This window comes from Vitis riparia, chromosome 3, assembly GCF_004353265.1.
Source record: "Vitis riparia cultivar Riparia Gloire de Montpellier isolate 1030 chromosome 3, EGFV_Vit.rip_1.0, whole genome shotgun sequence".
In the NCBI taxonomy this organism is placed as follows: Eukaryota; Viridiplantae; Streptophyta; class Magnoliopsida; order Vitales; family Vitaceae; genus Vitis; species Vitis riparia.
Genome location: NC_048433.1, coordinates 11,325,856 through 11,337,936, shown reverse-complemented (window position 1 = coordinate 11,337,936; position 12,081 = coordinate 11,325,856). Strand labels below are relative to the sequence as shown.

At 31.5% G+C, this 12,081-nt stretch overlaps 1 protein-coding gene across 2 annotated transcripts; it reads right to left on the bottom strand.

Annotated features, from left to right (window-relative positions):
* Positions 1–1,541: 1,541 nt before the first annotated feature.
* Positions 1,542–8,381, bottom strand: LOC117909799 (wall-associated receptor kinase-like 1). 2 transcript variants are annotated; one of them, XM_034823857.1, is made up of 3 exons: positions 7,175–8,381; positions 5,582–5,707; positions 1,542–2,910 (listed from the first exon to the last, which is right to left on the bottom strand). In XM_034823857.1, exons 1-3 carry the CDS (start codon positions 8,040–8,042, stop codon positions 1,703–1,705), a joined length of 2,202 nt encoding a protein of 733 aa, XP_034679748.1. In that variant the 5' UTR covers positions 8,043–8,381; the 3' UTR covers positions 1,542–1,702. The 2 variants fall into 2 exon arrangements, with proteins under 2 accessions (XP_034679748.1, XP_034679751.1); XM_034823860.1 differs by having other exon boundaries at positions 5,582–5,701.
* Positions 8,382–12,081: the final 3,700 nt, after the last annotated feature.

Genomic DNA, 12,081 nt, shown 5'->3' with positions numbered 1-12,081 from the left:
ACTTCGTTAGATTTTTATCTTCAGATATTTTGTGTAATTTCCTAGTTTCTCCTTGTAACCAACCTAGATATTTTCTTTTAGACTTTTTTATATATATATTTTTAGGTATCTTATATATAAGGAGAGAGACAGAGGGATAGTGGATTATGTATGTTTTTCATTAAACACTTGTAAAAATTCTCGTAGTAAGAAATATACAGAGCTTTTGCTCTGTCTTTCCTTCTCATTTTGTTTTTCACTTTCTTGCTAGCCAAACAACCTCTAAGGATGATTTCTCAGGGGATGAGTGGCTAGGTTTTACATTTCTTGGAGTGATGGAAGCTAGGTAAAGGACTCAAATGCAAAGGTGGGAGTTGTCCTTGCTTTAAATGAAAGTAGTTGTTAACCATTAATGGTTTTTATTTCAAGGTTTAGCTTTAAATCCCTTAAAATCATCTTGAATGGCCAATACTTGGTAAGCTTTTCGGATTCCATGGATGCTTATTGCTAGATCCATGGATGTCTATTAGTTATCATTTACGAGCCATTGGAAGGTGGTTCAAGGTGAAAGTCTTTAGTGTTTGAAGCCATTAATGGGAAGCAATTACCATTTCTCATGAAACCTTTGGATCAAATCTTAATTGCTAAATAGAAAACCGGTTCAGGAGATAACCATCCTTTATGTTATTATCCCCAACACGAGAAGAAGATCCGGAATCTCCTCCTTTGCCTAAGGAACTCAATCCTAGTGACCTAAAGCTCCAAGAGACCTTTTCTTTATAGTTAATTTCACCTATTGTTTTTGCTTAACTTAAAATCAATCTTTGCAACCACAATTGCATTTTCTTTAAAAGCTAACTTTCATAAGAAAAAGCACCATGTTATTTCCTTCAGTTAAGTCAACTGTACGATGAAAACCCATCCCTATGGACGATCCTAGAGCCACTATACTATGTTAGCTATGCTACCTTAGCGTGAGGTGATTTAGGTTTTATAAATTTTGTTTATAACACCCGTCTGAGCTAGAATCAAATGACATGACTGCAATGAGGATGAATCAACGATGCTTCAATAGCACTTCAAGTAGGCTCTTATGCTTCACTGTTCTAGTTAGTTGCATTTTCAAAAATGAACTTAATCCTAATGTTTTACCTTGTTCATGATGTTTAACATTATACTAGTTGTATTTTTAAATAGTTGTACTCATGAACTCTTTTGTAAATTTACCTTCAAGTTGTCACTTGTCCAATATCAACTAATTGGATGGAGAAAATTCACATTTTACTTTCTTATTTAGAAAAAATGCATACTATTATGCATTTTACTTGGATATTAAAGAAATAATATTTTCTTAATCAAGGTGAAAGAAATACAACAACTAAGCTTGACAAAAGAAAAAGATTAAAAAAAAAAACAAATCTTACCTGACAATATTTATAAAAGTTATGAACACTTGCCCATAACATGAATTGTGAAAAGAAATGCCAAACCACAATTTTACCAAGTCGAAAGGCAAGATGAAGTGGTACTATTTCTTCTAATTAACTAAGAAGCATTAATCATACAACAACATTATGTTTAAGTGAAAGCCATTCCCATATAAAAAGTATTACCATACAACACTTCTTTAACAAAAAATTACACACAAAGTACCACCTAGAGTAGTCTCATATTTCTACATCAATGCATATATAATATGATAAGAAAAAGTATGCTTATCAACTTAAAATGACTTTTGAAACAATAAAGGTTGGACATCCGATGAAGAAGATGTATTGGTATTCAAGCAAGATCCCATTGAAGTGGAGGCAACATCCCAAGGCCCAGTCAATTCAATGGTGTCGTATTCAACCTCCTCAAAATTTTCTTGAGCACTAAAATCTCCTTGACACTTTCTAATTCTTTCCAACTCCATTGCAGCTTCCATCATTGTAGGCCTTTTCTTCCCATTCAAGTTTATGCATCGTCTTGCAAGAAAAGCAATTGCATTGATCTCTTCTTTTCTACCCTCTTTTACAACTTGAGCATCAAGAAGATCTGATAAACGATCTTCATTCATGGACAATATGAAATATGAGGCTAAACTTTTCCCTTCTTCTGATGCAATTGGCAAGATTGGCTTTTTCCCAGTTAAAAGCTCAATAAGAACTATTCCAAAGCTGTAGACATCACTTTTTTCAGTAAATTGGCTTGATTGAAAGTACTCTGGGTCCAAGTATCCAAAAGTACCCTGTACTTGGGTGGTCAAGTGTGTTTGATCAATGGCAACAGATTTTGAAGTTCCAAAGTCCGCCACTTTTGCTCGATATTTATCATCTAAAAGTATGTTAGTTGATTTGATATCTCGATGATAGATTGGTATGGAAGCTGCTGAATGCAAGTAAGAAAGAGCTCCTGCAACTTCAGTAGCAATTCGAAGACGCATTTCCCATGTAATTGGGAACTCTTCATTTTGGTCATGGATATGTTCAGAAAGGGTTCCATTAGGAATGAATTCATAGACCAACAAAGGTACTGCTGTCTCCAAACAACATCCTAACAGCTTAACCACATTTCTATGATTAATCTGGGATAGAATGACAACCTCATTAATGAACTGCTCAACTTTGCCATCGCCCACTATCTTCAACTTTTTAACTGCAACAATTCTTCCATCTATCAACATTCCTTTGTAAACAGTACCTTGGCCTCCTTGACCAACAACCCGATTTTCATTATAACGATCAGTGGCTTTCTCCAACTCTTTGGAAGTGAACAATTTGGTTTTATCAACATTTCCTTCACTTGAAGATAATTGTTGTTCCAAAAGTAAACCGCCATTTCTTTTAATGCATTTCTCCTTGTACTTAATTTTCTGTCTCCTTTTTAGTACTTTGTACAACCACCATGCACAAATTACTAGAAGCAATGTTCCAACTCCTGCTAGTATGCCTACACAACTCACAACAAAGGAAAAAGATTATTTTGTCTAGCAAGCTAAAAATATACTAATTGAACTAAAAAAATGCTACTAAATGAACTTCATATGACCCCCTCACCACATCTACGAACCCTAGATTTCTAAGTTAAGAAATATGGTCTTACTTTAGTTAAATTAAAATTTAGGGATAAAATCATTTTTTCCATAGAATATACTAAATCCATATTCTTATAGATTTGCCTTAAGTTTAGTTAAATATGTGAAGTTGTCATTTTTCTTTTTCTCTTAATTATTTCCTTTTTCTTATGCTTTTGCCAATATTAATCCATAATTACAACAACATCTAATCTTAGGAGTATTGGTATATCACTTGTTCCTTTTGTAAAGTAACATCATTGCTGATACTGCAACTGTAATTTTTGTTTCTATATTCTTACGGGAATACTACATTTTATAATTCTATGTAGGTTTTGTTTTAAACTTGGTTATTGGATTCTTACTTTAATTTCCTAATCAAGCTTGCTTCCTAGGAGAGGAACACAGAACAAAGTTTCGAGATATTAAATCTATGTAGAATTAGGGTGAAATATATTTTGGTGCAATTGGAAAGCTAATTAAATGACTCAAAATACGAGCACATGCTTGAAAGCTTAATTTGCAATTTCCTAGTAAAAGTTACCGTAGAATTTCTACAAGTGGTTTTGGTGACCTATAAGTGGTTGTCAAATGGAAGTGATCTTGCATTGGGAGAAGGTTGCTTCTAAGACCATGTTTGGTAAAATGAGAATGAAAAATGAAAATGAGTATTTTGTTTCTATTCCTTTTTTTTTTTTTAATAGGAATGAATTTAATGATTCAAATTTTGAGGGAAAGAAGATATAATTTTTTTTATTTAATTTAGGTTTCTTGTAAAAAAAATGCTGAGACAGAAAATTTAATTGTAGATAATTGCAATTCTTTTTTTTTTTTTTTTCATTTTTGTAAAAATAAAAGGGAATCTTTTTTAGTAATTTTTCTCTATCATTTCCTTGGTAATTTTTTTCTCACTTTTTTACATATGTTATTAAAAAGATTTATGAAAATAATAAATTTCTCTATGTTTGAGAAGAGTTTTTTAAAACAATGACGAGAAATAATTTTTAAAAACTATTTTCCCGTGATCTATAAAACAAAAGTTTTAGAAACTTAAAATGTTCTTAATTTATTTTTTTAAAAATAATTTTTATCCGTACTATTTTATCTTTGATCATTCTTTATATTTATATAATTATTTTTTAAACATATACTTAAATAAACAAATAGAAAGAAATGAAAATAACTAAAAGATATTTTTTTTTAAAAAAAAACTGGTTTAATTTTCTGTTTTATGATTCCCAAATTTTTTTTCCTTTTTTTTAATTAGAATTATAAATAAAATAGCTTCCAAACATACCTTTTAATTTTTTAGAAAAATTAGAAAGCATTCTTTGTGTCTGTTAAATAACTTATTGAATAATAATACTTGTCTTTTAATTTTCACCAATATAGTCAAAGTATTTTGATTTTTTTTTTCTTTTTCAAGGCGGACATCCATGGTTGCTTTAATTTTAATTTAATTCTCTTTTGGATACATTTCCTATTTTTTATTTTAAAAAATAAAAACAGTCATAACTTCTATATATAAATGTATGTATGAAATTTAGTTTATGTTCTTAAATAATTAATTAATTATTTATTTATAATAAAATACTTCACTTTTTGTAGAATATATTTTAGAAATCATTATCTTTCAAAACTATCATATTTATATAAAAATTATTATTATTTTTATTTTTAAAAATAAAAAAAGTGTTTCCTAATACCACCTTAATAATAAATAAAAAAAATTTTCACATAAAATAATACTCTTGAAACTAAGAAAAAACATTATTTTAATAAGGTTATTAATATATTGAAAAATAAATAATTTACTAATTTATAGATAAATGAATATTTATTAATTTGTAAAATGCATTATATTTCTACTATCCAATATTTGTACATATATGACTTATACATCTAAAGCAATTAATGTGGTAAAAAATTAACATATGAAAGCCTAAAAGACTCCAAAAAATAAAAAATAATTACTAATTGTAAAACATAGAAAGACTTCTAAAAAGAAGAGATATGGCATGAAACCTAGCACCCTAAAAGATTGAAAAACTTTCTTAAAGATAAAAAGGTTTAAGTGTGTTAATTTCAAGGAGTGACTTGAAAAAATTGAAGTTATAAAAAGTTACTTGATTCTAGATTATGAGATTCTATTTGCTATATTTATATATATATATATTTCATTCATCAATTATTAATTTAATTATATTTTCTTGGACCCTTAAGAAATTCTAAAAATATTATTATTTTATACATTTAATGAGATTTTTAATTTAATACCTTAATCTAAATTGGGACCAAACCATTAATTATTATTTAAGCAGTATTATTAATTTATCGAACATTCATTCATTGAGGTTTTACTAAGATATTATTATATTAGAAATTCAATTAATGATTGTAGTCATAGGCATGTATGATAAAATTTCAAAACTATATATATATCCTACGATATTGTTTTGGTTCTAAAATTGGATTTCTTTTTTCTTTCTAATTTGTACTTGGAGGGAGTAGAGGAAAGAGAGAAAAAGAATGAAGATAGCAACACACCTGCCAACACCATTCTTGGACGACGTGGATGAATGACCCCATTATACCGAAAGCATGAAACACCTGCATTCCTGTAAAAAATGCATGCCGTCCCATTCGGATATGTAATCAGATCTTCACCTACATCTTCAAATAAAGAAATGATTTCAAGAATCTTCGTCCTTACGCTATGAAGTAATTAATATATATATATATATATATATATAGAGAGAGAGAGAGAGAGAGAGAGAGAGAGAGAGAGAGAGAGAGAGAGAGATAAGGGTTACAATTGAAGATTTAGAGAAGAAAGAAGATGAAGGAAGGGTTGGGCCCTTGACCATTCCTGGTTTCCCTTTATTTTATTTTATTTCATAATATTTTAAATTATTTTTACAAATATTTTCTTTTAGTGAAAGGATAAGTTGAACGGGACTTTGATGATTATTTTGTAAAAATTGTTAAGATTTTTTTAATTTTATAAATTTTTAAAAACTAATTTTAGAATTTTTAATTTGAGTGTGAAAGTTTTCAAAGTATGAAATTTTATTTATAAAAAAAAATATAAAATGTTTTCATTGAGGGTAATTTTGGTATTTTGAAAAAGGTGAGAGGAAGTGTTTATTTTATTTTAGTTTTTTAAATTTATTTCTAAAGAATCTTATTTTAGTAATTTGAGAGTGAGGCTTTAAAGTAAACTAAACTAAACTAAAATAAAACTATCATATTCTCCTAAACATAATTTTCCCAAAAAATATACCAATTTCCTCCTCTTACTAATAAAATAGATATAGCCTTTGCATCCTGCTTAAATATATCCGTATACATAAAATCGAATAAATTACCAGTAAATAACTTCTATATATAAAAAAAAAGGAAAATTATATTCAAGTGAGCATGGGAAAGAAAAACTTTTACAAATTGATCAAGATAAGATTCTCTAACCATGAATCAAAGAAAGCAGATTCTCTCCCATCTTTTATTAAATGTCATAATTACCCTTGATATATATATATATATATATATATATATATATATTATATATATATATATATATATATATATTTCCCTATAAATGAAATTTTATATTTTGAAGATTCCTCATAAGCTAGCTTTTTCAATGAAGAAGAGGAAGTATCAACCTTTATAATAACACAACACAAGAAGAAACAATTATCTCCATTAGAAAAATGGTGATGAAAATTTGATTTTTGGTTGTATAGAAATGAGGAATTAAAAATAGGATTGCTGTATATTTGGAGGGATAAGGGTTACCAAGTTTAATATAGTTGATGAAGATTTATGAACTTTTATTCATAAAAGAAATATAAAATATTTTCATTGAGGGTAATTTTGGTATTTTGAAAAATGAGAGAATTTTTTTTTTTTTTTAAATGATTTATAAAGAATCTTATTTTAGTAAGTTCTTAAAAGTGAGGCTTTAAAAATATATACCTATATATGTATAGATATAAAACTCTTGTTCTCCTAAATATAATATTACCAAAAAATTCACCAATTCCCTCCTCTCAATAATACAATAGACATAGCATCCTTCATAAATATATCCATATACATAAAATCAAATAAATTAACAGTCCTTAGTAGATTGTGTACCTTCACATCCTTCGGTAAGATAAGGGTTGCCTTCATATCCCCCCCAACAACGGCAGGTGAGACTTAGGGTTTGAATGTCAGGTGAACAGATGGCATTCGCGCCACATAAAATTGTGGATGTGTTTGAGGTGGAGGTATTATTCCATCCGACTGACATGCATGTTGCGTTGTATATCCGCCAGTCCAGCACTGCTGGAGCATGTCCCACATCTTTCACCTTATCTGGATCTTGTTCCATTGAGATGAACCATTCTTGGTCCACCATGAACGCGTATTTGCATTCGTCCTGATCATCACTATTACTAGGAAAGTCGCCTAACATTGTAGTGAAGTACTGGAGGCCCGGAGGGAATTGGGTTTGGCAACACTCCAAGCCATAGCAGCTGCCATTTTTTGCCGCAGTTGTGCCCTGTTTGCAGTAGGACATGCATCCCCCGATTACTGAATCATTCTGCGTGATGTAGGCCAGGGCGCTGCAACCCACAGCAGTGAATCTAGTGTAGGTGTCGGAGAATGAAAAGGGGCCTCCCTCCCACGACTGTGTGCGGTTTGATGGTTTGCCGGGGCAATCCTTATAAAGGAGTACTGGGTTGTTTACCCGGATGGTGCTACGATCTAATGAAACATTCAGCACCTCCAGATTCAGTCTTTTCAGGAAAGGCTTGGGAATGTGAGGGTGGATAGAGTTGTTGCAAGTTACTTCGAACCATTCATCAAAGTAGCAACTAGCAGATCCAATTCCGAAGGGGTATGGAATGTCAACGTCTCCACACGTCTCTTTACAACCAGGCTTCCCTTGAGTTGCTGCTAATCCTCTGCTTAGCCATAGTAATAAGGAGATCTGAAGCAGCCATCGAACAGTACTCATCCTTCTCCAGTATGCTATCTTAGGTTGTTTGTTGAATTGAGATTCATATGCAGCAAAATAAACTATCCTAAAAAATAAATATACTCCAAGTATCTCATACTAGTCAACTGAGGAAGTCAAGCTTGGCTCTTTCCTATGCTTTTCTTCTAGTGCCTCATCACCCTAATTGAGCACCCAACTGGGACCACACGACGAATAGTGAGTTCGATACATGCCCTTGTAACTTTCTGTGTAGGGAGTCCCTTGCAAGGAAGTGGCGATGATATTTCCTTGGTTCATACCGATGATTTTGACGTACGCCTTATCTTTTGATTGACCAACTATTTGGTTGAAGTCTTCAGAAAGTAATTGGAAATTGCGCGCAACAATAGGAGTTAATAACAGATGAGAGCAATGATGCTCACTACTCAAATAATTGAATGAAAATTTGTTTTATATTGACTTTACTCAACCGAATATTACTGAGAATCTCAAATAATCAAATATAAGCGCCTACCAAAGAGAATATTGCATGTGATCCACGAGGAAGAAGCCAATTCAAATTTTGGTTTGGAAGTTCTTCTGGCCCACAAGAAGATGTTTCTTTCTTTGCAACTTCATTATATGGTCGTGAAGTCTTCTCTCATCCTCTACATGTGCATACTAATTTTTTTCTTTTCTTCGAATATAAAATTGAAAAGTACAAAACACGTGGTCAAAGACTCTCGGAACCATGACTTAATGAAAGGAAATGATTCGACGGTTGGTGACTAATTGGCAAAACTAAATCACACTCAACTCTCAAATAATTTTGTTGAAGCTTTATTTAATTTTAAGATAAATTTCATTCATCTATCCTAACATATGAGCTAATTGTACAATTAGTCATCATTAATTTGTAATTTTTTCAAATATTTCTCTCATTTTAAATCAAATGAGAGGTGGATGAAAATAACAAATAGAAAAGGGAAGAAAGTTTTTTATAAGATTTCAAACTAATGATAATTAATTGTATTTAACCTAAAGCTTAAGAGAAATGAATGAAATTAACCCTTTAATTTTATTACTATAAAATAGTAATACTTTATACAATCATAATTATGGCATTTTCTTAATTTTCTCTTGTGAGCTTAAGCTAATTTCATTTTTATTTTTTTTCATGTATAAAGTAACGATCTTTCGTGAATATTAATTTGTTATTTGATGGTGAAAGTAAATCTCAAGTATGGACTACACCTAGAGGGAAGGTGAATAGGTGTTGTTGAACAAGTTTCAAAGGTCTTCCAACACAATTTATTTAAGTTTATAAATTTTTACAATTCTCTACTTTTCTTTCCAAACACTATGCAACATAAAGTAAAGATCACATACAAATATGAATACAACAACACTCCCACAACAAATTTCAAATGCAAGTCACATGAAAATGCAACAACATTACCCAAATAGTTCATAAGTGCAATTTCTCAGTGATTCAAGTTTCCACTTCTACTGAATAACACTGTCCAAAATAAACATAGCCACTATCCATGATATCCAAATGAAATCACACCTATATTATCTCACTGTTCTTCCAATCAACTATATCCATAAGTATCAAATGTAAAGCTAAACTAAAAATTAATCAAGCATTAGAGCAAGACAAAGAGAGACAGGTCACTAGGATTTATATGGAAAACCTTTGAAGAGGTAAAAAACCATGTGCCTACAACCAATAAAAAATTCCACGATGAAGAACAAGCAATATGTACAAGGATTTACCTAGCTCAAGTCCTCTAATCCTTCACGGACTACTTGACCAACACCTTCACACTTCAGCTGCAAACCTTCATCTTTGGGAACATACTTGACATCCTCACTAAGCTTGATCTTGGCATTTTCACCAAGCTTGACCTCAACCTCCTCTTGAAGCTCACTCAAGAAGAAATGAGTTTTCACCCTAACCCAAATATTATAGAAGTTGAGAGATGAATGAAGTAGACAATCAACCCATTTGTTTTACAAAAAAAAATAAAAATAAAACAACTGTTGAAAACAATATGGAAAATAGGAAGAAGGTTGTATTTTCTCAATAACCAAACCACCCAAATTAGGAAAGGAATGAGATAACCCAAGGGGAAACAATTGCAGTGTCTCTTTAAACTTTTGGAAGCAGATTTTGCCTTTTAAAGGTAGGAGAAACCCTTGGTGTTCAATCAACTGGTGTGCTTTGATTTCAGTCCTTAGGCAGGAGTAATCAATAAAATTTATAAACCTATTTCACCATATACTAGGGTAGCATTAGCTAGCATAACATAATGGCTCTAGGATCGTTCATTGGGATGAGTTTTCACTTCACAATTGATATTAGTTAAAGAGCTGAATTGGTGCTTTTTCTTTTCAGGGTTAGCTTTAAAAGAAAACATAAATTTGTATGAAAAAAGGTTGGTTTTAAATGAAACCAAAAATAGAGTAACTGAAATTACTTATAAAGAAAAGTGGTTCTTGGAGTTTTAGGTCACTAGGTTTAGGTGCCTTATACAAAAAGGGAGATTCCGGTCACTTGAATCTTTTCCTTGCATTGGGGATTTAACATATAGTTATTTCCCAAACCGGTGTGGTACAAATGCTTCCCCTTAATGGGTTCAAACACTAATTCCCTATCACTGAATCATCTTGCAATGGTTCATACCTCTCACCTAGTATTGGCCATTCAAGGTGATCCTTAACCCTGGATTACCCGTCAAAAGCTCGCAAGAGATAACTAATGGATGTCTCTTGGGAGTCCAAAAGCTTACTAAGTATTGGCTATTCTATATAATCCTACCTTTAAACCACCTCCTAGAGGCTCGCAAGAGATAAAATAGTGTATCTCAATGGACGGAGACCACTTGCCTTACCAAGTGTTGGCCTAGGTGATTTTAAGGAATTTTAAGTTAACTAAAAAGATAAAAACCATTAACGGATCACACTTTCTCTTCATTAAAAACTGAAACAACAAAACTTCCAATTTTGCATTTGGAACCTTACCTAGCTTCCTTCACTCCAAGAACCAAAAAGCCTATCCACTCATCCTTTGGGAAAATATCCTTAGAGTTTAATTTGCTAGAAATAAAAATAAAAGAGAAAACAAAATGAGTAGGTAAGGCAGAGCAAAGCTCTGTGTATTACTTTCTTCAAACTATACAAAAGTGTTCGTCTCTAAGAAAACTCTTGAGTCATCTTTTAAAAGAAGATTACAATAGATTATATAGAAAGGCTATTCACCCTCCTTCTTACTTCCTAACTAAGGAATCCTATGATTGGTGGATTACAAGTAGAAAATAGGGATTTATACAAAAATATTTGAAGAAAAAATCTAACGGAGTTGGTGCAAATATCTGGGATTACACAGGTGGACTTCGCAAGTTGAAACATGACTTGCGAAAATTTCGCAAGTTGAAATTGTCCATTTCGCAAGTTGAAATTTGATTTCGCAAGTTGAATTTCTGATTTCGCAACTTGTGAACTTGTCTTTCAACTTGGTGCAGTTGTCTTCCAATGGCCATAACTTCTTTATTTCAGCTCCGATTTGCATACAGTTTGAAGCATTGGACTCCTGAATTCCCAAGCTTCGAAACGATATATAGTATGTATAAAATGGACTCCAAGAAGGGCTCGAAATATGTCCTAGAGCTGCTCTCCTCTTGAATTTCTTCATGTTAGATTCCTCTTTCTATTTTTCCTCCTTGCATTCTTGATTGGCTTTGGCAAAGGACTACGAAGCTCCAAAGCTTGGATTCTTCATGTAAATGAGCTTCCATTTGCTTTGCCATGGACTATACAGAGCTCTCCCTCATTCTTGGATTGCTTTGGTGATCAAAAAGCTATCAAAAACACCAAAACTTGCCACAATTTGATTAGAAACACTTGTAAGGGTCCTTAACGTGTCAATTGAGTTAAAAGGTAATAACTACTACTCAAAAGTGTTTAAAAGAGTTAATTACAAGCTATAAAATAACATTTTTTGAGTAGTAATCAACTTGCTTCTTTCTCAATGTCATTACATTAGGGATCGTTTAGCTCGTATATGACTGATTGA